Source organism: Oncorhynchus masou, chromosome 18 (genome assembly GCF_036934945.1).
Source record: "Oncorhynchus masou masou isolate Uvic2021 chromosome 18, UVic_Omas_1.1, whole genome shotgun sequence".
NCBI lineage: Eukaryota > Metazoa > Chordata > Actinopteri > Salmoniformes > Salmonidae > Oncorhynchus > Oncorhynchus masou.
The window spans coordinates 17,395,722-17,422,104 of record NC_088229.1 but is presented as its reverse complement, the minus strand read 5'-3'; the positions used below and the strand labels follow the sequence as shown (position 1 = coordinate 17,422,104).

The window sequence follows — 26,383 nt, the reverse complement described above, 5'->3', positions numbered from 1 at the left end:
ATCCACATTTTGTTACATGACAGCCTTATTCCAAAATTGTTTGTTTTTTATTCCCTCATCAATCTACACACATTAGTACCCCATGATGACAAGCAAAAACAGGTTTCTAGAAATTATTGCTAATTTATTAAAAAATGTAAAGTATTCAGACCCTTTACTCAGTACTTTGTTGAAGCACTTTGACAGCGATTACAGCCACACATATTCTTGGGTATTACGCTACAAGCTTGGCACAACTGTATTTGGGGAGTTTCTCGAATTCTTCTCAGCAGAACCTCTCAAGCTCTGTCAGGTTGGATGGGAAGCGTTGCTGCACAGCTATTTTCAGGTCTCCAGAAATGTTTGATCGAGTTCAAGTCCGGGCTCAGGCTGGGCAATTCAATGACATTGAGACTTGTCCCGAAGCCACTCATGCGATGTCTTGGCTGTGTGCTTAGGGTCGGTGTCCTGTTGAAAGGTGAACCTTCACCTAGTCTAAGGACCCGAGGTCTCTGGAGCAGGTTTTCATCAAGGATCTCTCTGTACTTTGCTGCGTTCATCTTTCCCATGTTCCTGCCGCTGAAAAACATCCCCACAGCATAATGCTTCCACGACCATGCTTCACCGTAGGGATGGGGCCAGGTTTCCTCCAGACATGACGCTTGGCATTCAGGTCAGAGTTCAATCTTGGTTTTATCAGACCAAAGAATCTTGTTTCTTTGGTGTGTAGTGGAGTACACAATGTATATCACATTCTACATTACATTTTTAAAGAGTAGTGACCTGACTATTGGGTACCCAATTTACAAAATTATATTGATTTCCTCACACTGTAAGCAGTCTATGGACAAGGTATGACAGCAATCCATGGTTTGGTTTAGTTTCTCTGGCAGTTTCCAAATGCTAACGTTTTAGCATGGGACCGATATTAGCATTTTTCGCGCATGTCCAAATCATCCGAAAGTATTATTGTGAAGCTCAACAGTCACTTAGATGTTTTGAACGTAATGCGCTAAAATGCTAATATCGGTCCCATGACTTGAATGGAATTTGGTAATTTGGGTGAATCTCTTTAACAGCAAAGTTGCATGGTTTGAGGATTCACTGACTGGCTTTGAGAAGGGATTTTTTATGTTCTTATTTAACAGCACTGAGTGGTCTGTGTCTTAAAAGTCTGAAATGGAGTCCAATCATAGCCTAGTAACATTACTGGACGAGCGATTAACATCACATTAGTGTTCTTATGAACTGCCAGCAGATGGCGTTATATATCTTTGGTGTTTAATCATTGTATTTCACCAATATTAGTACCAGGGAGAAGCAAAATATTTATGCTCTTTAGCAACGACTAAAATGGGTGGATCCTTATGTTTACATCTCTACATACATGTTTCAATTGAGTTCATTGTGTATAGCACAATACCTCTTCGTTTGAGGTAGGTGTACCATTTACTACAAAGTCTGGATCCTCTTATTAGGCGGCGCACAATTGGCCCAGCGTCGTCGGGGTTTGGCCGGGGGAGGCCGTCATTGTAAATAAGAATTTGTTCTTAACTGATTTGCCTAGTTAAATGTTAAAGAAAAAATAAGAATTATTATGTGTAAGATGACAATCAGAAAGCTTCCGAATGTATTTTCAGAGTTTGGCTGATGTTGCTGTTTTTTACATTTGGACAGTGTGACGGGTTGAAGAAAGTGTTGGATTTGTGGTTTTAGATTTGTGCCGGTCTGTTTCTGCTGTCTTGCCAACCACTTACTGTATGTGGAATTGTCATGCTTGACAATGACAATGGTGTAGGCAAATGCACAAACATTTCGGGGACAAAGCTAGTGTTGGATTATTTATGAATCAAGATCATCTTTTATATTCCTTTACAGAGACAGTTCCTGCTGAATCAGTACAGATGTAGGATTTTAATTTGAGCCAGTTTGCTACAGCAGGAAAATTAGCCTGCAGCAACAGTCGATGTGAATTAATATGTGGATTTTTCGTAAGGGAAAATCAAGTCTCTGAAATTTGTGGAAATTACAAACATCTAATACATTGCAGGGAAGTTGCAGGGAAGTTCACCTGCAACAGGATGATCCAATTAAGATCCTACATCTGTATGAACTCATGATGCATGATGAGATCATACCATATATTTCTGGCTGACTAACCTCTCCTTCCTTTTCCTCAGTACTACTCCTCAGCATATGAAACATGTCCTTTCACTGCTGCATCCACATATTCCCATAAAACACATTGTTTTCATGTGGAGGCTTTGAATAGTGGGATGTTCACGGTACACAAGTGTGTGGCAGATCTTCCAGAGGCATGGCAGGAACATACATGCACGTAAGCGCGCACGCACTCAAGCACACACACAAACATATCCACTTACAGGGATTGCTGGTCCTGTCCTATCCTGCCTTGCCCTGGCTGTAGTGTGCGCTGGACAAGGTGTATTTACAGGTGATTATATCAGCTAATCGGTGCATTACAGCATGTTGATTCCACACAAGCCCCTAATCCACATAGAAAAGGCAGCATGGCCCCTCTGGGATAGTTTCTAGTCTTAATCTGATCCAGAATCCGGTCGGTCGGTGGGCGGTGTCTCCTCCCTTGCTCACATCTGGCCCTGTGGGATTTAATGTTGTAATCCTTGATTTTAAAACAATTTTATTGTGCTTTAGCGCTGATACCCTGGACTTTAATTATTGAAATGCAGCTTTCGTTTTGAACCACAAAGTAATTACACAACCTCCGCTATATTAGCTTCTCCTAATATGGAACGTGTGTGGTACACAGAATGTACTCTCACTGGACACTGCAGTGCGGTGTGCACGTCCTCACAATTATAGTCGGAAAGGTGAAAGACATTGCTTAGAAAGTGTTTTAAGAAACAGTTTTTGAACCAGGTTATCAAATCAGATTATGTGATGTTACTGTTGGAGCAAAATTGGTTTGTCTAGAAATTAGTGTATGTAAAATAAGTATGACATATGAGGCATTGTTATGCTCTCCCACTTTTGCTTTGTTTTTTCAACATTGGGATACTCCCTTGAACTCTTATGGTGGCAGTAATTACGTGCTGTATATGGGATTGTGGACGTATTGTCTATGATGAGATCCATTTTAAATATATAGTATTACCATCCTGGTTGTTCTGTTTCGTTGCAAGCACCTGGGGAATGTGAGGGTTAACACTCCTCCCTGTGACAGATGTCAAAAAGCATGCTGTAAAAAATGTCAGATTAACACAAAGGGGCACTTTGTGCAAATCCCGATTATGGAGAGCACTTTCATTTATTAATGTCTGCCAATCCCTGTGCTCTTTTGGAGCCGAGATTAAAATCAGGTAGACACCATTGTTTGTCTAAACAATCCCCTCTCTAATCTAAGCTCTCCCTCCTTCCCGCTCTCCCTCAACTTGTTTCCTCTGTAGCTCAGAGCCTAAATGGGCCCAGGGCTGGCCGGCCGGCTGGCTGGCTGGATGTACTGACAGCAGGGGCTTATGTTATGGGTCGTCCGCTTGCTACTGCCACCACAGATTCCCATTAATCAACATCATCCCCTTTAGAAGGGCTAGGTGATTGGATTTAGGATGTGTTTTTACAGAGGGTAAAAAAGAGAACTGATAACTAAAGCGTGTTCAAAAGGTCTGTGCTGTGAAAAGGCCCACGGACAAGTGGCAACCATATGGAGTGGATCACCGTGCTAGTCATAGTGAACATCTGCCCTATATCAGAGCCAGGACACCACCAGTCCATGTCACACGCTGCCATTAGTTAAAGACTAATTGACCTTCATATTGTTGGAGACTGAGAGGGCCACAGCTCTCAGAACATCTGGCCCCTCAAGGCCCCAAGGCAGACTCTGGGCCCCTGAGGGTTTAAGCAGACGGGTGCCCAATAATCCGGTCATGGGTCACCCTGTGTTGTTCATGGTGGAATCTTTGTCGTTACACATCTCAATCACATCCAGGAGGTTAGACCAAGGAGGTTAGACCAAGGAGGTTAGACCAAGGAGGTTAGACCAAGGAGGTTAGACCAAGGAGGTTAGACCAAGGAGGTTAGACCAAGGAGGTTAGACCAAGGGTAGTTGTTTTCAAAAGTAACATCTTGGAAATGTTATTATTTGCCGTTTTCTATAAAATAGTTGTATTCAAATTGTTTCCCCATGGACATATGTCAACTTCACGCCTGTACAGACACATCTTACCTGCTTTATATATTAGGATTTGTGTCTTCATTACTGTGATAGATGTACTTTCAAAATCATTTTCGAAATTACTGTATTGTGAGCAAAGTTATTACATGATTGATACATATTATTTACCCTCCACTTTGTGTCTTTTCAGTAATGGCAAAGTGATTATTGAATATGTTCTCAACTTCTGTCTGGAATTTTACAACACACAGACATGGCATATGTCAGCGGATCATCATTCTTTATCCTCATAGTAAAAGTTAGGGTGTTTTTCAAAAATGGCAACGCATAAGGTCTCATTTTGTTGTATGAACTGCAAGATTACTAGGGCCTACTCCACACTGTAATTGTATCAGCTCATAAGAAGCTTATTGTCATCTCAACATTGTATTTTTTAGGATGATAAAACATATGACATTTAAATCACAAGCATATTTCTTAATTAAATGGAAACTCATCTAAAGAGTATCTAGCTACAAGTGGAAAACGAGAGAGAGCAAGTGAGATTACCGAGGTAAATCGAACACATTTAATATTCAGAACGCATTGACACAATTAATCTGATATTGTGGTGTAGGATAATACCGGAACTGACACTAGGCATCAACTATAATGGGGCTCTGTCTGAGCACTCTTGCTGTGGCATATGGTTACACAGCAGATAGATGCTTTCACCTTTGTGAACCCAACTAGTCCTACTGCATGAGTTGTATGATTCTAATGGTGACTTTTGTCATGAAATTCTAAGGAAAATGTTGTAATCTAAACCTAATAAAAAAGTTTAAAAAATGCATAAATATTTGAAGGAAAATGTTTTATTCTAAACCTTAGTCATGTCATAGATGAAGAATCTCTCTAAAAGGCAGTAGAATTACATAGGCCCCTAGGTCCTCAACTTTGTGGAAGATGCTGACTCAAAGGCTATAAAATAACTATACGATAGACTAGGCTAATAATGCATTGAGACAAGATGGGTTGCTCAGTGCTATGCCAAAGACTTTGACACTGTAAGAGAAGCCTAGGCCTTGTTTGAACAAATCTATATGCCACTGTAATGAAGTTGCAACATGCTGTCAAAAACCCTTGCTGTCTCCCTCTCAGCTTTGTTTCAGTCCCGAAAGAGTTAACCGGAGGAGGCGCAGTGAGTGGTTGGGTTTGGGTGGAGTTCGGTGGAGTAAAGTTGGATGTACTATACCATTTTTTTCTCTCAAATTAGCCAGGATACACTACAATGTCATAGCAGCAAGATCATAAGAATTCTAAAAGAAACCTGATTTTATCATAGAACACGAGCATTGATATATCGATAATGGCCGATGTAAGTGAAGAATCGTTGTTGGATTATTTCTACTCAACCGGAGGGAAAGTAAAAAATGCAGATTTAATGAAAACATACAAGCCTTTTATTGGTCACAAGGACATGGAGCTGCGTGGTAAGTAGCGGTACATTGTATCTGAAATGTAGAATTGAGAGAGAATTTAACCTCAACAGCAACTGTTTTATGTGTTCAGTGATGGATGGCTTTTAGCGATGTCACTGACCGTACCATGTCTCGCCTCGCCTCATGCGACATCTGTCATGTAGCTTTCATGATATGATCATATTCAACGGTTTCCAATTTCATATATAGTTTTCCCGTAAACCCATTTGTTTCTCATTGTTCCCAATCCCCAGTCGGTTAGCTTAAACGTAACATCTGCTTTACATTAAAGGTTCTTTTACAACGATACAATTACACCAGGAATTCTGTCATTTCCTTTGAGACCAGTTATAGCTGCATGAATTCTCCAGTGCCCGCTACCCAAGCCTCAGATCCAGACCACTCCAACGAATCATTTTCACCATTTGACTGTGGCATTCTGTTGTGACATTACAACAAAGCTTCACCCTGATAAACAGTGTGATTACGGTGCTGCCTTTCTGTAATTGATACCAGCCCCTGAATCATGACCCCAAGTCAGCATTATCCTTAAACCTGCTACTGTGACATAAAAAATATGTTCTTATGCTTTACCAATCATTTCCCATGCACTACACCACAGCATCATCCCTGCTTGGTACTGGATAAAATAACTAGGCCTTAACATGTTTGACCGTCTCTAGATAAATGATTATCCAATGTGACCTTGTATTACAGTTGTACCGCTTGTACTGTCCAGATGCTATCTCAGTGGTACAGTTGTTGACAGAGGTTTCCAACGAAAGCTGCTTTACTGTGCCATCTGACATGGCTGGAGTGTCCAATTATGGAAATGATTTTCAGTACATACAGTACTTAAAGTCTGTTATAACAACATGTGGTCCCTTCTTTAATGGGCCCTATTGCACCATAATAGTGTTTTAATCATAATGCAATAAATTAGGCAACATGTACCAGCACAGCTAGATCTCTAATGGAGTGCTCTTTTATTACCATGGAACAAAATGGGGACATTGTGGGAAAGTGATAGCTAACATGGCTGTGTCTGTCCAGTTGCTATGGTTATCTGTCTACCTCAAGATAATGAATAACTGCATGGGTAAACTGTGTCACCCATATACTACTAAGTCAGGAATTATTTTGTTGATGTGATGTAAGTGGCCACTTCCTCTGGATTTCCTGTTTTTGTGGATGTGAAGTTGTGAACTGTCTCATTCTGAAATGTTATTTCCTTACCCTGTTGTCAGGAAAAAGGAAAGAGGTCAATTGTCCAGCTCTATATATTCTTTAATAACTAAGCATTCTTTCAAACACAGGACTTCTGCCATTAGTATTTAGTATGTTGAACTAGGATGGTCTATGTTAATTAGGTGGTCTGGCCGCTGGAGTAATGGATCAATTCTCAGAAACAGTACCTATATAAACCAACGTCTGTCAGCATCAAGTCTGAATATCATTTCACAAACTCAGTTGTATTTGTGAGAGGAGTTAAATAGTTAACTATTGTAATAGCCATCCATCTGCAGTTGGTTTGGGTTCCCATAGGAAAGATTTAATACTGCGGAAATAGACAGATAGGTTGGGGTTGGGATTTTTGGAGATGATGCGTGAGTAGAGTTTTTAATAATTTTTATCTGCCTGCCTCTCATGTTGGCAGCGAGAGGCCTGGTTTCCTTTCTGTCCCTTTTCCCAGTCAGTGACTTTGTTCTGAGATGATTGTTTTGCAACTGGAGCAGTGCTTGGCCTGCAAAGGAATGAAGAATGAAAGCCCCTCACTCCTGGAGCCCCTGGGGTTCACCGCAAATTGCACCCTATTCCTTATATAGTGCACTACTTTTGCCCAGAGCTCTATGGGCCCTGGTCATAAGTAGTGCACTAAATTGGCAATAGGGTGTACTTTGGGACAGAAGCCTGGTCTCTGCAGGCAGGGGGAATATGGTGAAATAACAGGGAGGGGAGATCAACCACCAGCCTTCACAGGCCACACAATAATCTCAAATAGCCATCACGCATTCTTCTGGTTCAAAAGGTCTACATCTTGGAATGCCAGAGTGATGCAACAGCCTTATTTAGAGTAAATAGAACATTCCGTTTCAGATAAATCTAATCAATCGTAAGATAACACTTGATTCGATTAGTGGTTATTATTCCATAAGAAATCTATTACTACACCTGTTATAAAGTATTGTTAGACCAAATTATATTTGTTTTCCTCATCATCCTTTGACATGTTTTCTCCAAATCCCTCAGAGAATGAAAGTCTGAGGTTTTGGGAGAGAACTAAAGGCGATATCATGTTTTTGAAAGTGGATATGCCAACATTGTTTCTTTTCCCCAGCCAAATACAGAGAGGAGTTCAAACAGATCATCGACAGGATTGCTGTTGTGAAATCAGAGAATGTAAGTGAAGTAGAGCTTTTGACCATTTGTGGATTGTGTGCCGTGAAAAGCTGTGATAAAATCAGTGTACATAATTATTTAATGCTCCACACTCAAATCAAGTTCCCTTTACACAATATTGAGTCAGCCATGGTAGTTAAATTGTATGAAACTAAAAAAGGATATGGTATTTCTTTGCTGGGTCTGTTTACTATGTAGTTTGTTGTGTTATTGGTTATATACAGTGTTGTTATTACCATTCAGTTACATAGTAATTAGAAAGGGCAACTTACAATAATTACTTTTAGGTCAAAGTTGACCTCTCATATACAGTAGGCCTTTACCCTCCTCATCTCCTGCCGGCCTGCTGTCTGTCCCTATCAGGGTGAGAAGTACCTAGTTCTGAAGAAGAGATACCGGCAGCAGAAGCAGGACAGTGAGACAGAGCCTGGGACAGACAGACAGGCCAGCCCTGCCAGGCCATCGGCCTCAGCCCAGTGGGATGGGTCAGGGGTCTCATCTCTCTCCAGTGCCCAGATGGAACCAGACCTCCAGCCTGAACCGGCCAAGCGGGCAGAGGAGAGGAAGCCTTCCCGGGTGACGTGGTGTGGAAGAGGCCCCAGCATTACTGTCACAGAGGCACCCGAGCAGGAGCACATGCAAGAGGTCAGTCTCTATGTTGGCTCACTAGACTCTGTCCTTGATACTTGTGTGTGCCCTTTAGTCTGCCCAAGTCTGCACATTTGATAAAATATAAATGCCATGACAGCATTAGAGAGGAATAAATCTGTATGAAAACAAGACTTGCCACTACTATCATTCTCATCCATTTCCTATGGAATTGAGTTAAGTATGACTGCTCTCTCATTCTGGCATCAGACCTCATTCTTGGCATAAGAGTTGAAGCACAGATGAGTTTAATGATGAGAAAGTCAAACAACTTGTTCCAGTGGCTGTATCTTTTACTCAAAGGTTATAGCTGTTCATAACCAAATGTTTGTTGTCATTCCCATTATGTTTGAGCTGCAAAATTGTAATTGTATTTCCTGATAAAACAGGGGTGGACTGGGACCAGAAATGGGAACTGGCATTTCTAACACACCACCCCATTCTTTCCCTTGAGGCCCCCACACATTTTCTTCCCTCATGCCCCCCCACCCACCCTTTGAGGCCCCTCTTATTGGTCAGATAATGATCATTGAATGCTAAAAACCCAAGTCAGATAGGCCCACTGGGCTAAAAATGGACCAGCCCAGTCCGCCCCTGTGATAAATGTAAGGGTAATTTGTACATTGATATTTGACCTCAATAAAACCCATATTCAGCTCTTCAATTTACACAATAATGTGGCTGAAGTGATTTTACATATTGTTCATGGAAAACAATCTTAGTAGTAGTGTGTCTACAATCCTAGCATTTAAAGAGATTATTCAGTACCAGTAAAAAGGTTTGGACACACAGGGTTTTTCTTTATTTTGACGTTCTATGTTGTATAATAATAGTGAAGACATCAAAACTATGAAATAACACATGTGGAATCATGTAGTAACCAAAAAGTGTTAAACATATCAAAATATATTTCATATTTTAAATTCTTCAAAGTAGCCACCATTTGCCTTGATGACAGATTTGCACACTCATGGCATTCTCTCATTCAGCTTCATGAAGTAGTCACCTGGAATGCATTTCAATTAACAGGTGTGCCTTGTTAAACGTTCATTTGTGGAATTTCTTTCCCCTTTACTGTGTTTGTGCCAATCAGTTGTGTTGTGACAAGGTAGGGTTGGTATACAGAAGATAGCCATATTTGGTAAAATATCAAGTCCATATTTTGGCAAGAACAGCTCAAAATAAGCAAAGAGAAACGACAGTCCATCATTACTTTAAGACATGAAAGTGCAGTCGCAAAAACCATAAATCGCTATGATGAAATTGGTGCTCATGAGGACCGCCACAAGAAAGGAAGACCCAGAGTTACCTCTGCTGCAGAGGATAAGTTCAGTGGAGTTACCGTGGCTTGCGGAAGTATTCACCCCACTTGGCATTTTTCCTATTTTGTTGCCTTACAACTTGGAATTAAAATGTAAAATGATTCAATGTGTTATTTCATAGTTTTGATGTATTCACTATTATTCTACAATATAGAAAATAGTCAGAATAAGAAAAACCCTTGAATGAGTAGGTGTGTCCCAACTTGGCTGGTACTGTATGTTAAGCCCATAGTGTCAATGTCCACAGAAGTATGTATAAAGCGTTCAAGCTCACACGGTATCTACTCACACTGTTGTTGAAGGCAGGAAAAGGTCAACAGCACAACACAAGTAGTTTCTGCATAAAGTGTGAATTGTAGCTGATCACCTCAACAAGCCGTTAACAGAACACATTTTACACCCTGTGCACTGCACATGCAGTCTAATGTGGCTAGAATTTTGACAGAGCTACAGTAACCAGGGGTAAATTGAGAATGTTCGTATTAAATGGAGAATGGAGAAATGGCATCATTCTGTATGTTATGTCGCTGTGCCTCCAGGATCAGCACACTGAGAGAAAACCCTCACCGTCTGTTTCGGAGGAACCTCTTGTGCACAGCAAAGGGGAGAATGATCTAGACAGAGAATCAGGGTCAAAGGTGAGAGGCTAGTGACACCAGGAGTAAATCTCAAAAGTATTTTCCTCAATTCCTTGCATCCCATCTTGCCTCGTCTCCTCATAAGGTTGGAGAGAAGCGGAGAGAGCGTTAGAGAAGTTCTGAGGAGAAGATGTCTTCCAATGCTCTCCTCACATCCCTCTCAAAATGTCAGTGGGAGGTGAGGAGAGCAGCTCCAGGAATTAGGAAAATACTTTTGAGATTGAATTTTCCCCTGATGTTACTTCATCATATTTCACTGTGTTGGATTTTAACAGGTCTGTGGAAAGAACCAGTTGTCAGCAAATATTCCCCTGTGTAAAAATACTGTTAAACTGTGGCAGGTTGAACTTCCTCTTTGCACTCTGTTTATACTACTCTCCTTTGCTCTTGAAGAGCTTGGTGTTCTAATCTCTGGCTCTGAACGTTGTTCTAATCCTTGGTTCTAAACGGTGTTCCAATCCCTGGTTCTAAACTGTGTTCTAAATCCCTTGTTCTTAACTTTATTCTAATCCCTGGTTCTGAACAGTGTTCTAATCCCTCGTTCTGAACCTAGACAAAGCGAATGGAATTACATGACAGAGAGAAGAAAAGTTCTCAGAGCTCTTATTATTGTAATTATTCAGAACTCAACGATAAAAAAAAAATCTGTCCAACAAATAGACTACATGACCAAATGTATGTGGACACCTGCCCGTCAAACATCTTATTCCAAAATCGTGGGCATTAATATGGAGTTGGTCCCCCTTTTTGCTGCTATAACAGTCTCCAATAGATGTTGAAACATTGTTGCGGGGACTTGCTCCATTCAGCCACAAGCGCTTTAGTGAGGTTGGGCACTGATGTTGGGCTATTAGGCCTGGCTCACAGTAGGAATTCCAATTCAAATCAAATTTTATTTGTCACATACACATGGTTAGCAGATGTTAATGCGAGTGTAGCGAAATGCTTGTGCTTCTAGTTCCGACAATGCAGTAATAACCAACAAGTAATCTAACTAACAATTCCTAAACTACTGTCTTATACACAGTGTAAGGGGATAAAGAATATGTACATAAGGATATATGAATGAGTGATGGTACAGAGCAGCATAGGCAAGATACAGTAGATGGTATCGAGTACAGTATATATATATGAGATGAGTATGTAAACAAAGTGGCATAGTTAAAGTGGCTAGTGATACATGTATTACATAAGGATGCAGTCGATGATATAGAGTACAGTATATACGTATGCATATGAGATGAATAATGTAGGGTAAGTAACATTATATAAGGTAGCATTGTTTAAAGTGGCTAGTGATATATTTACATCATTTCCCATCAATTCCCATTATTAAAGTGGCTGGAGTTGAGTCAGTGTCAGTGTGTTGGCAGCAGCCACTCAATGTTAGTGGTGGCTGTTTAACAGTCTGATGGCCTTGAGATAGAAGTTGTTTTTCAGTCTCTCGGTCCCAGCTTTGATGCACCTGTACTGACCTCGCGTCTGGATGATAGCGGGGTGAACAGGCAGTGGCTCGGGTGGTTGATGTCCTTGATAATCTTTATGGCCTTCCTGTAACATCGGGTGGTGAAGGTGTCCTGGAGGGCAGTTAGTTTGCCCCCGGTGATGCGTTGTGCAGACCTCACTACCCTCTGGAGAGCCTTACGGTTGAGGGCGGAGCAGTTGCCGTACCAGGCGGTGATACAGCCCGCCAGGATGCTCTCGATTGTGCATCTGTAGAAGTTTGTGAGTGCTTTTGGTGACAAGCCAAATTTCTTCAGCCTCCTGAGGTTGAAGAGGCGCTGCTGTGCCTTCTTCACGATGCTGTCTGTGTGAGTGGACCAATTCAGTTTGTCTGTGATGTGTATGCCGAGGAACTTAAAACTTGCTACTCTCTCCACTACTGTTCCATCGATGTGGATAGGGGATGTTCCCTCTGCTGTTTCCTGAAGTCCACAATCATCTCCTTAGTTTTGTTGATGTTGAGTGTGAGGTTATTTTCCTGACACCACACTCCGAGGGCCCTCACCTCCTCCCTGTAGGCCGTCTCGTCGTTGTTGGTAATCAAGCCTACCACTGTTGTGTCGTCCGCAAACTTGATGATTGAGTTGGAGGCGTGCGTGGCCACGCAGTCGTGGGTGAACAGGGAGTACAGGAGAGGGCTCAGAACGCACCCTTGTGGGGCCCCATTGTTGAGGATCAGCGGGGAGGAGATGTTGTTACCTACCCTCACCACCTGGGGGCGGCCCGTCAGGAATTCCAGTACCCAGTTGCACAGGGCGGGGTCGAGACCCAGAGTCTCGAGCTTGATGACGAGCTTGGAGGGTACTATGGTGTTGAATGCCGAGCTGTAGTCGATGAACAGCATTCTCACATAGGTATTCCTCTTGTCCAGATGGGTTTGGGCAGTGTGCAGTGTGGTTGAGATTGCATCGTCTGTGGACCTATTTGGGCGGTAAGCAAATTGGAGTGGGTCTAGGGTGTCAGGTAGGGTGGAGGTGATATGGTCCTTGACTAGTCTCTCAAAGCACTTCATGATGACGGAAGTGAGTGCTACGGGGCGGTAGTCGTTTAGCTCAGTTACCTTAGCTTTCTTGGGTACAGGAACAATTGTGGCCCTCTTGAAGCATGTGGAAACAGCAGACTGGTATAGGGATTGATTGAATATGTCCGTAAACACACAAGCCAGCTGGTCTGCGCATGGTCTGAGGGCGCGGCTGGGGATGCCGTCTGGGCCTGCAGCCTTGCGAGGGTTAACACGTTTAAATGTTTTACTCACCTCGGCTGCAGTGAAGGAGAGACCGTATGTTTCCGTTGCAGGCCGTGTCAGTGGCACTGTATTGTCCTCAAAGCGGGCAAAAAAGTTATTTAGTCTGCCTGGGAGCAAGACATCCTGGTCCGTGACTGGGCTGGATTTCTTCCTGTAGTCCGTGATTGACTGTAGACCCTGCCACATGCCTCTTGTGTCTGAGCCATTGAATTGAGATTCTACTTTGTCTCTGTACTGACGCTTAGCTTATTTGATAGCCTTACGGAGGGAATAGCTGCACTGTTTGTATTCAGTGATGTTACCAGACACCTTGCCCTGATTGAAAGCAGTGGTTCGCGCTTTCAGTTTCACGCGAATGCTGCCATCAATCCACGGTTTCTGGTTAGGGAATGTTTTAATCGTTGCTATGGGAACGACATCTTCAACGCACGTTCTAATGAACTCGCACACCGAATCAGCGTATTCGTCAATGTTGTTATCTGACGCAATACGAAACCTGTCCCAGTCCACGTGATGGAACCAGTCTTTGAGTGTGGAGTCAGCTTGGTCGGACCAGCGTTGGACAGACCTCAGCGTGGGAGCTTCTTTTTTTTAGTTTTTGTCTGTAGGCAGGTATCAGCAAAATGGAGTCGTGGTCAGCTTTTCTGAAAGGGGGGCGGGGCAGGGCCTTATATGCGTCGCGGAAGTTAGAGTAACAGTGATCCAAGGTTTTTCCGCCCCTGGTTGCGCAATTGATATGCTGATAAAATTTAGGGAGTCTTGTTTTCAGATTAGCCTTGTTAAAATCCCCAGCAACAATGAATGCAGCCTCCGAATAAATGGTTTCCAGTTTGCAAAGAGTTAAATAAAGTTCGTTCAGAGCCATCGATGTGTCTGCTTGGGGGGGGGATATATACGGCTGTGATTATAATCGAAGAGAATTCTCTTGGTAGATAATGCGGTCTACATTTGATTGTGAAGAATTCTAAATCAGGTGAACAGAATGATTTGAGTTCCTGTATGTTTCTTTCATCGCACCATGCCTCGTTAGCCATAAGGCATACACCCCCACCCCTCTTCTTACCAGAAAGGTGTTTGTTTCTGTCGGCGCGATGCGTGGAGAAACCCGTTGGCTGCACCGCTTCGGATAGCGTCTCTCCAGTGAGCCATGTTTCCGTGAAGCACAGAACGTTACAGTCTCTGATGTCCTTCTGGAATGCTACCCTTGCTCGGATTTCATCAACCTTGTTGTCAAGAGACTGGACATTGGCAAGAAGAATGCTAGGAAGTGGGGCACGATGTGCCCGTCTCCGTAGTCTGACCAGAAGACCGCCTCGTTTCCCTCTTTTTCTGAGTCGTTTTTTTGGGTCACTGCATGCGATCCATTCCGTTGTCCTGTTTGTAAGGCAGAACACAGGATCCACGTCGCAAAAAACATATTCTTGGTCGTACTGATGGTGAGTTGACGATGATCTTATATACAGTAGTTCTTCTCGACTGTATGTAATGAAACCTAAGATGACCTGGGGTACTAATGTAAGAAATAACACGTAAAAAAAAAAAAAACTGCATAGTTTCCTAGGAACGCGAAGCGAGGCGGCCATCTCTGTCGGCGCCGGAAGTAATTCACCCCAAAGGTGTTTGATGGGGTTGAGGTCAGGGCTCTCTGCAGGCCAGTCAAGTTCTTCCACACCGATCTCGTCTAACAATTCCTGTATGCACCTCGCTTAGTACAAGTGGGTATTGTCATGCTGAAACAGGAAAGGGCCTTCCCCAAACTGTTGCCACAAAGTTGGAAGCACAGAATGGTCCAGAATGTATAGAACAAAGGGGCCTATCCGAACCATAAAAAACATCCCCAGACCATTATTCCTCCTCCACCAAACTTTACAGTTGGCACTATGCATCGGGGCAGGTAGCGTCGGAATGACAAATGGTGAAGCGTGATTCATCACTCCAGAAAACGCGTTTCCAATGAGTCCAATGGCGGTGAGCTTTTTATTTGTTAATTTTAATTTTACCTTTATTTAACTAAGCAAGTCAGTTAAGAAGTTAAGAACAAATTCTTATTTTCAATGACGGCCTACGAACAGTGGTTTAACTGCCTTGTTCCGGGGCGGAACGAACGATTTTTACCATGTCAGCTCGGGGATTTGATCTTGCAACCTTTCAGTTGCACCTTGGGAAGGTGGCATCTTATGACTGTGCTACATTCAAAGTCACTGAGCTCTTCAGTAAGGCCATTCTACTGCCAATGTATGTCTATGGAGATGCATGACTGTGTGCTCGATTTTATATACCTGCCACCAATGGGAGTTGCTGAAATAGCCGAATCCACTGATTTGAAGAAGTGTCCACATACTTTGGTATATATAGTGTATTTTTTTCCCTCATAATTTTTCTTTCCAGCAGAGAAAAAAGTGGACATGTGCCATTGTGGAATTGGTTGAATAAATAGGCCTCCACTTTTCTTGTTACACAAGGCATGTATGACAGCAACATGAAAGAGTTGTGTGTTTTACACCATCTCTCTGTATGATCTGAGAACAATTAGCAATCAAGAGCTTGACAAAACAAAACATAAAGAACATTTTCTCCCACATTAATCAGCCAGAATGACTCTTTTGTGCATTCTGAGAATTCTGTTCTTTATTTTCTGAGCATTTTTGATCCTCTGTAAAACGGTGGGTGTTCACAGTTATTATTACATTGTACCCTTGGTGTGAAAAACTGTGTTTGCTCTGGCTCCATTTGCCATCCTGTCTGTTTGTATGGCTGTCTCACTCTTTTTGCATCACTTCATTCCTTGTGATCTCTGAAGTTTAAGGTGATAAATATAAACAGTGTGATTGATTGTGTGTGTGTGTGTGCACGTGAGTGTGAGTTAGGCTCTTAGCACATACTCATCATATTCCATGATCATTTACTTGAAGTAAGCGCTACCAAAATAGCGCAGTACCCTTCATAATAAGTGTGCTCAACCATTGATCTATCTACTGCCACCTTTGCCTAAATGTGACCTAAATGTGTGAACCTTAACCAGGCACTGATGTTTTTCAGAAAATATGTATTTTAAAGTCTTGGATTTTATTGTATTGTTGTTTTATTGTGTATTTATGACTATTGTGAATTGTGTCCAAAAAAAAATCAGCATTAGCTGCCATTGATACTTTCTTTATTAAATTGAAATAAACCATTCTCTGATTTGTGTATGTCTCTCAGTCAGAGTCCGAAGAGCAGGAAGAGGAGTGTACGGGCAGTATGGGCTCCACCCCAGTGGCTGTGAGTTTCCTCATTAATTTACAGGTAGCATTAATATACAGAGGCGGGAGGTAGCCCAGCGGTTAAGACAATCACTGCTTCGAATTCCCAAGACGACTAGTTGAAAAATCTGCCGATGTGTCCTTAAGCAAGGCATTTAACCCTAATTGCTCCAGTAAATCGCTGTGGATATGTGCGTCTGCTAAATTACTAAAATGTAAATGTATACAATCATATATTCATACTACGCGTTAATGTATACAGTACTGTGATGTCTGTGCTGGCCATTTGCTCATCCACTCCCTGTCCTACAGCTGGACCCTGTGGAGAAGGAATGGATCTACTCTGCTGCATGTGGCTGTCTCTCTGACCTCGCCCAGCTGCTACAACAGGAGCCCTCCCTGGCCAACAAGAAGGTAACCCCCCCACATGGCTCACCCCAACGTTGCCCTTAAAAATGTGTTATAAGTCACCCTCATCATTCTGTATGCCATTGCAATATAAATGTTGTGGATGAATAAGTAGCCATGTTTTAATGGGAGTCAGGTAAAAGTATTCTAAGATGTTTAACTCAGAGCACCACACCGATATTGAGTTTTTTTCCCTTCTTTCCTTCATTTGGCTTTTAAAGGACTTCACCTCGGTGAGTATACTTTCTCCAAGCTTTTGAATATGATAAATATGTATACTTCATGTGCATGAGCGGTCTACATAGAAGAGTGTATGTTATGACCTGCATGAACTATGTAGTTAGTTTGACTAATATTGTTTATTTTCTGGTTGGAATCTGCTATGTTGTGCCTGCCTGTGACCATGACTGTCTCTCTCAGGGGGTAAGTAGTCTGACTATTGATATCCCACTGTATGGGCAGTCTTTATATGTTCTGTCTCTAAATTCTTGACCACTTAAACTTCTTATGGCTGCAGGGGCAGTATTGAGTAGCTTGGATGAAAGGTGCTCAGAGTAAACGGACTGTTCCTCAGTCCCAGTTGCTAATACAGTGGGGCAAAAAAGTATTTAGTCAACCACCAATTGTGCAAGTTCTCCCACTTAAAAAAATGAGAGGCCTGTACTTTTCATCATAGGTACACTTCAACTATGACAGACAAAATGAGAAAAAAAATCCTGAAAATCACATTGTAGGATTTTTTATGAATTTATTTGCAAATTATGGTGGAAAATAAGTATTTGGTCAATAACAAAAGTTTATCTCAATACTTTGTTATATACCCGTTATTGGCAATGACACAGAGGTCAAACGTTTTCTGTAAGTCTTCACAAGGTTTTCACACACTTTTGCTGGTATTTTGGCCCATCCTTGCAGATCTCTAGAGCAGTGATATTTTGGGGCTGTTGCTGGGCAACATGGAAAACCTCCAAATATTTTCTATGGGGTTGAGATCTGGAGACTGGCTAGGCCACTCCAGGACCTTGAAATGCTTCTTACGAAGCCACTCCTTCGTTGCCCGGGCGGTGTGTTTGGGATCACTGTCATGCTGAAAGACCCAGCCACGTTTCATCTTCAATGCCCTTGCTGATGGAAGAAGGTTTTCACTCAAAATCTCATGATACATGGCCCCATTCATCCTTTCCTTTACACGGATCAGTCGTCCTTATCCCTTTGCAGAAAAACAGCCCCAAAGCATGATGTTTCTATCCCCAAAGCATGATGTTTCTATCCCCATGCATCACAGTAGGTATGGTGTTCTTTGGATGCAACTCAGCATTCTTTGTCCTCCAAACACGACGAGTTGAGTTTTTACCAAAAAGTTCTATTTTGGTTTCATCTGACCATATGACATTCTCCCACATTCTCTCTGCAGGTCATTCACTAGCTCCCTCCGTGTGGTTCTGGGATTTTTGCTCACCGTTCTTGTGATCATTTTTCACGGGGTGAGATCTTGCGTGGAGCCCCAGATCGAGGGAGATTATCAGTGGTCTTGTATGTCTTCCATTTCCTAATAATTGCTCCCACAGTTGATTTCTTCAAACCAAGCTGCTTACCTATTGCAGATTCAGTCTTCCCAGCCTTGTGCAGGTCTACAATTTTGTTTCTGGTGTCCTTTGACAGCTCTTTGGTCTTGGCCATAGTGGAGTTTGGAGTGTGACTGTTTGAGGTGGTGGACTGGTGTCTTTTATACTGATAACAAGTTCAAACAGGTGCCATTAATACAGGTAACGAGTGGAGGACAGAGGAGCCTCTTAAAGAAGAAGTTACAGGTCTGTGAGAGCCAGAAATCTTGCTTGTTTGTAGGTGACCAAATACTTATTTTCCACCATAATTTGCAAATAAATTAATTAAAAATCCTACAATGTGATTTTCTGGATTTTCTTTCTCATTTTGACTGTCATAGTTGAAGTGTACCTATGATGAAAATTACAGGCCTCTCATCTTTTTAAGTGGGAGAACTTGCACAATTGGTGGCTGACTAAATACTTTTTTGCCCCACTGTATATGCATATTATTAGTATTGGATAGAAAATACTCTGAAGTTTCTAAAACTGTTTGAATGATGTCTGTGAGTATAACATAACTAATTTGACAGGCAAAAACCTGAAAAGAAATCCAAACATGAAAATCTGATGTTGGTCGATTTTCAACCCAGCCCCTATTGAATACACAGTTGGATATGGATAAAGTTGCACTTCCCAGGGCTTGCACTAGATGTCAACCATCCTTAGAAACTTGAATGAGGCTTCTACTGTGTTGTGGAGCTGGATGGGAGCTCTTTGAGTCAGTGGTCTGGCAGAGAGCCAGGTCCTGGTCACGCTCATTTCACATGATAGCGACCTGAGTCCCATGGCTTCTCTACAGACATAGGAATTCTCCGGTTGGAACTTTATTGAAGATTTATGATAACACCATCCTAAAGATTGATTCTATACTTAGTTTGACAAGTTTCTTCGACCTGTAATATAACTTTTTGAAGTTTTCGTCCGACTTTCGAATGGACCTGGATGAGCGTTTGGATTTGTGTACAATACGCGCGAACAAAAGTAGCTACTTGGACATAAATAATGGACATTATCGAACAAATCAAGCATTTATTGTGGAACTAGGATTCCTGGGAGTGCATTCTGATGAAGATCATCAAAGGTAAGGGAATATTTATAGTGTGATTTCTGTTGACTCCAACATGGCGAATAATTTTATTTTCTGAGTGCCGTCTCAGATTATTGCATGGTTTGCTTTTCCCTTTAAAAAAATCTGACACAGCAGTTGCTGTATATCTATAATTCCATGTCAAGCAATTGTATTTATCAACATTTAAAATGAGTATTTATGTCAAATGATGTGGCTCTCTGGGGCGGCAGGGTAGCCTAGTGGTTAGAGAGTTGGACTAGTAACCGGAAGGTTGCAAGTTCAAATCCCCGAGCTGACAAGGTACAAATCTGGCAATCTGCCCCTGAACAGGCCACTGTTCCTAGGCTGTCATTGAAAATAAGAATTTGTTCTTAACTGACGCCTAGAGTTAAAGGTTAAAAAATATCACCGGGTGTTTTTGGAACTAGTGAACATAACGCGCCAATGTATACTGAGATTTTTTGATATAAATATGAACTTTATCAAACAAAACATACATGTATTATGTAACATGAAGTGCTATGAGTGTCATCTGATGAAGATCATCAAAGGTTAGTGATTCATTTTCTCTATTTGTGCTTTTTGTTACTCCTCTCTTGTGATTAGGGGGCAGTATTTTCATTTTTGGAAAAATAACGTTCCCAAAGTAAACGGGATATTTTGTCAGGACAAGATGCTAGAATATGCATATAATTGACAATTTAGGATAGAAAACACTCTAATCCAATCCAGAAGTGCCTCATGTTTTGAAAGCTCTGCGTTCCAATGCGTCCCTATTGAGCATTGAATAGGCTATCAACCAGACTTTTTCTACGTATTCCCCAAGGTGTCTACAGCATTGTGACGTAGTTTTACGCCTTTATATTGAAGAATACCCGTAAGCGGCTACATTGTGTAAGTGGTCACCTAATGGCTCTCAGAGTGATTCTCGCGTAAAATACAGAGGTAGCCATTTTTCCAATCGGTCCTACTGAAAAACCAATTGTCCCATTGGATATATTATCGAATAGATATTTGAAAAACACCTTGAGGATTGATTATAAACCACGTTTGCCATGTTTCTGTCGATATTATGGAGCTAATTTGGAATATTTTTCGGCATTGTCGTGACTGAAATTTCCGGTCGATTTCTCAGCCAAACGTGAAGAACAAACAGAGCTATTTCGTCTACAAAAATATATTTAAAAAAAAAAAGGAACATTGGCTATCTAACTGGGAGTCACGTGAGTGAAAACATCCGAAGCTCATCAAAGGTAAACAAATTAATTTGATTGCTTTTCTGATTTTTGTGACCTAGTTACCTGCTGCTAGCTGGACATAATGCTATGCTAGGCTATTGATAAACTTACACAAATGCTTGTCTTGCTTTGGCTGTAAAGCATATTTTGAAAATCTGAGATGACAGGGTGATTAACAGAAGGCTAAGCTGTGTCTCAATATATTTCACTTGTGATTTTCATGAATAGGAATATTTTCTAGTAGTATTTATGTCCGTTGCGTTATGCTAATTAGTGTCAGTCGATGATTACGCTCCCGGATCCGGGATGGGGTGTCACTAGAGGTTAACAGGATTGCAGCCCTAAGAAGTTTTAAAATTGCCTAACAACAATAGCCTATATTACGTGTATTAACATTTGGTCATGATTGCTCATATTTTCGTTGCTCATCATTATCAACAGGTAAAAACTCCCAATTCCATATGTACTAATTGCAAATAGTCAACATTCCATAGTTTTTGTTTTACTTAATTGTATTTTAAAAACCCTGTTATGTAAAAACATCAGATCATGCATTTCCTGCGGTGCCACTATCAAAAGGATTATGAAAGATAGCTTTTTAACTCCTGAACCCCCCGCCCGACAACCCAAATCCCTTTATTGGTCTCCCTGTGCGCTCAAGGGATTTGGGTTTATGTTTGTTGTCCCTCCCCTCTGTTGGGGTTCTCACACTGTCCTGTTTCAGACCACCTTCTAAGACCTAACCCTAAGCCCCTGCCATCACCACACCCACCCGGAAAATATTCAAGGGTCGCCATTGAAGTGCAGGGAGATGGGAGGGGGGGATTAGAGAGAGACTCTTAATGCTCCACAAAGACTTCAACCATTTAAAGATAATCTAAAAGTTATAGAGCAGGCTGGGATTAATTGAAGAACAATTTTGGTTGTGTCCTCGGGAAGATGCTAAATCTCCCTCGGACGGCTTTGATGCCCACCGAACCACCACCGTTCGGAGGTGAAGTCACCCGTACCTAGGGCCTGAGTTTGAGGAGGTCTGGGTGCCATTTGTTCCTTGGTCTGAGGTTGTAACTGACTCTGTGACCTACAAAGATTAGACCATTCATAAACTTTGACTTTAACAATAGCAGATGCATTGTGTAGCCTTACTCTCCCCCTCAACCGTCATTAACTAAGACTTGCTTATTCAAAGACCAAGAAATGTTAACCACATCTAACATATAGATGTAGGATCTTCATTTGATCACTCTTTTGTTGGTGAGAATTTTCTAGCACCACAGGAAATTCAGATGAGATGTGTGATTTACATAAATTCACTGAAAACCCACACTAACACATGGTAATATTAACAGAAACATAAGTGCAGCTGCAGCTGCAATAACATCAGAAAAATATGTGTACAAATATAGACCAATAAAATTAGATTTTGATTTGACCATTTTGCACATTTCATGTTACCTAGTTTTAGCTAGCGAATAGCCTCCGAAGTATTGGGACACTGGCAATGACAAAATACATTATTTACCATTAATTTCTATTGGGCACAAAATAATCTGAAACACAACCAAGACAAACAGCAAATGCATCCAACATTCAACTTGATGTAATCATTGTGTGTTCTGAATATAGGACCAAATATTTAACTTTTTAAGTGCATGTTGTCCAATACTTTTGGTACCCTGAAATGGGGGACTATGTACAAAAAGTAATTTCTAAACGGTAAACCCACAAATGATGAAAATACCATCAAATTAAATCTGACAGTCTGCACTTTAACCTAATAATCATTGTATCATTTCAAACCAATGTGCTGGAGTACAGAGCCAAAACAAAAATTGTCACTGTCCCAATTATTTTGGGGCTCACTGTATGTCAAATTAAGATCATACACCTGTATCATATTCCTTCATCATATCCATCTCTCTCTTTTTCTTCATCAACATGTGACATGGGCTCACCCTCCTGCCATGTTGGACTGGGATGTACTTCCTTTTACCCTGTCCTGTAGTTTGTAAGTATATCATTCTTCAATCCCTCCTCAGTGGTCTTACTATGAACAGCAAGGTGTCACACAGGCCATAGGTCATTTTGTCAGCTGTGTCTCCAGTTGTCCAACCCTCGGCCCTTTGGCCACTACTTACTTACCTCCACAATTGGTGTCTGACACACACACACACAAAAAGTTGGTCATCAGTCAAGCAGGCAGGCATGCGGGGGGTGGCCCCACCGAGCTAGGACAGGAACGAGAGGCACGTGGAGGGGTTGAGGCCACATCCTGTCCGACCTCATACGTCACTCCTGCCCACTAGGGAACCCGCCGAGCAGCCACTCAAACGACCCATCCGACCAATCCGTCTTCAGCGTGTGACAGGACAGACAACAGAGATAGAGATACTCAGAGCCAGACTTCATCTATCACAATATGTCTCCCAGACTGGTTTTTGACATCTAGAGGTATATCTTCCCCCATGCTTCTATGATATCTGATATTGAGATTTTGGTATAGTCCACTGAGGTTGTGGTATATAGTGCACAATGCAGGAGACAAAGAATAACCATTATGGCCATAAACAAGCATGAATAATAATCACAGATTGTAAGCTCATACTTTCTAACAAATGAAAGGAGATGATTGATTGACATATTTTGGTTGACATAGGAAACCTACTTTTGTTTTCCCTGTTCCATGTCTGGAGTCAGACTCAGACACACAGGTTGTAGTTAACAGGCTGGCATCTGTAGCAGCCCATGTGTTCACCTGCCGAATAGCTTGTTATTACACAGCCTGATGTGCTCAGTGTTCAGAGACCCATTGACAAGAGTAACACAGTTGATCACAACAGCATCACTGTCAGACAGCAGACAGGTGAATGTGGTGTGCATGGGAGTTTTCATGTGTGTGCATGTGTGTGTGTGCATGTCTGTCTGTGTATGTTGTATGTGAGAGTTTGTGTGTGTGTCTTTGAGTATGTATGTGTGTGCGTGTTGTCTCTGAGCGTGTGTGGTAGGCCCACAGCACGGAAGGGCCCCAGTGCTGTTCTTCTGACGGCTGCGTGCTGACAGTGGTGCGTTGCTTGGGTGGGTCTCCCCTCTCTCAATCTCTCCCCTCTGTGGGTCACACCAACACCATCAATCTTCCCCCCCGTGACAGGCGGCTGGGCACCCCTGTTGTGCGCACAGTGCAGTGTTGTTTTGTAATTAGGCTCAGTCAGATGGCAGGAAACCATCCCACCACCTTTCCCTCCATCTCTCTACTCCTCCTGTGCACAGCTGGGCCATTGCCTCAGCCAGCCTATCAGAGCTCTCAAACTGATCTGATTCACTCTGTTTCAACTCCTTGTTAGAGGAGTAATGACGCTATGCTAATTACTATCTACTAAATAACCACCACTGGGAATGTACATGTATCTACAAGTATTTGTGTATATGCCAATACAATACAAGTATCTGTGTATACTTAAAAAATAAAATGGCAACTCCTGTGTCAGTGTTGTAGTAAAGTGCTTTTGTTATGTACAGTATAGGGAATTCGTCTGTATTTTGTAAATGGCTTACATTTCCCTCCTTGTTTTGGCCACAGACAGCTCTACACTGGGCAGCCAAACATGGCAAAGAGGACATGGCTGCCATGATGGCCAATGCAGGGGCTGACGTCAACACTAAATCTGTGAGTATTAGCCTAGTGTTTAGAGCGTTGGACTAGTAACCGAAAAGTTACAAGATCGAATCCTGAACTGACAGTGTAAAAATCTGTCATTCTGCCCCTGAACAAGGCAGTTAACCCGTTGTTCCTAGGCCGTCATTGAAAATAATAATTTGTTCTTAACTGACTTGCCTAGTTAAATAAAGATTTTTAAAAAAGTACACCGTGGGTCGTTCCACGAAGTGAGTTGCTTTTGCGTCCCTTTGATATTTTAAGTAGACATTGTGCACAAATATTTATTTTTAAAAGCCTGTTATATTAAACGAAGTGCCCATTAATACAGACCTGGAGAATTCAATAAATCCGATTTTCTATATGAATAAAAGGCTTGCTAAAGTGCCAAAATGTGCATTTTGAAATGTCCTTCTGTGCACCTCTGTGACTTCTAGGAAGATTTTAACCCACTTGATCCCAACATTTCTGCAAGTTTTCAATATAATTGTAAAGCCCTAGTTATTTTGTTGCTGTGACAAAGTCATTTCTGAAGATTGTTATTTAGTTAATGTTAATATTTATAAAAAAATAAAAAATAATAATGATGGCCCTCATTTTAAGGTCTACCCTGTTCTGTGAAACAAACTCTATTTTTAAGAGATTTTATTTTCAAAAGAAACATTGAACATCTAATAGTCAAATAACAGTGTAAAATCAGATGAGCTGATTCTATTCTTTTGGCAATTTGCTAGTGTTTTGTGGTGGAAAACTGAGTGGGTCGAGCATAACATGTAAACCATGTTACCCATATATAGACAGGCTAGAAATCAACAATTTCAATATTTTTTGTGAAGCATGCATTTAATTCCTGTTGTGTTGCACACAACAAGCTTCCATTCCTCCTGTCACAAGACACGGCTGATTTAAGATGAACTTTTATTCAGTAATTAATAGGCATGGGAAAATTGTTTTTTATTAAGATGAACATGTGTTCTTCATGACAAAATCTTAAAACTAAGTTAAATAAAAAGTTGTTGCAATACTCAAAAGGGACTTTGAGTTTGAGTTCATTTTTATTTTTACGACAATGCACATTAATCAACATTTCAGTAAAATAGCAAGCCGGCTCATTTTCAACTGCAGCCCCGGGACAGGTTATTGTTTTGTGGATTGACTCCTGTTTGGAACACCTGCATTTGGGGAGTTTCTCCCATTCTTCTGTATCAGAAATTGGAATGGTCTGTTACAAAATATTGTCTTACTGTACAGGTAATAACATTACTCCTGCATTTATTTTCTTTCAGCATGTGAGTATCTCCTCTTTCATCTAAGTGTATCATGCACAGGAAGTGATCTGGTAAAATAGGTACTGTATGTTGTTGTCTGTATACACTATTTGCAGGCTGGCCAGGCAGCCTCTGGGTTGCAGCCGGGTTAGATGTAATGTTGCATCATAATGGTTCCTGTGAAGATACCGCTTTGTGAATGCATTACAGTTTACAGTAGTCACACACACACACACACACAAACACACACACAGTGTCTACTAATAAATCAAGCCACATAATGTTCTTTCCCCTAAACACTGTCGGAATGTATTACCGTGCCAAACTCACAACTATGGCAATTTTCGGGGAATTACTAGCTAATTATGTATTTGGTCATTAGGTTTTGTTGCCATAACCTCTGGTAATTTGTATATTCTCTCCTTTCATGTATTCATTGGCTGTGTTGGGGCCATGGGAAACTGTAGGGGGTAGGTATTAAAACGCCTTGCACATTTTTCCATGGTTGAACCATGAACCCTGCACACAGTAGACATCAGAGGTTATGTTC

General features: G+C 41.6%; 1 protein-coding gene across 1 annotated transcript in view; it reads left to right on the top strand.

Moving 5' to 3' along the window:
* The first annotated feature begins 5,330 nt into the window (after positions 1-5,330).
* LOC135504111 (ankyrin repeat domain-containing protein SOWAHB) overlaps positions 5,331-26,383 on the top strand; it is a 37,675-nt gene continuing 16,622 nt past the window's right edge. The window contains exons 1-8 of the mRNA XM_064922405.1: positions 5,331-5,604; positions 7,931-7,992; positions 8,356-8,637; positions 10,502-10,600; positions 16,551-16,610; positions 16,904-17,005; positions 21,945-21,959; positions 24,491-24,577. Of these exons, the coding sequence (XP_064778477.1) occupies positions 5,481-5,604; positions 7,931-7,992; positions 8,356-8,637; positions 10,502-10,600; positions 16,551-16,610; positions 16,904-17,005; positions 21,945-21,959; positions 24,491-24,577 (831 nt within the window). The 5' untranslated portion in view covers positions 5,331-5,480. The remainder of the gene's footprint in view (positions 5,605-7,930; positions 7,993-8,355; positions 8,638-10,501; positions 10,601-16,550; positions 16,611-16,903; positions 17,006-21,944; positions 21,960-24,490; positions 24,578-26,383) is intronic.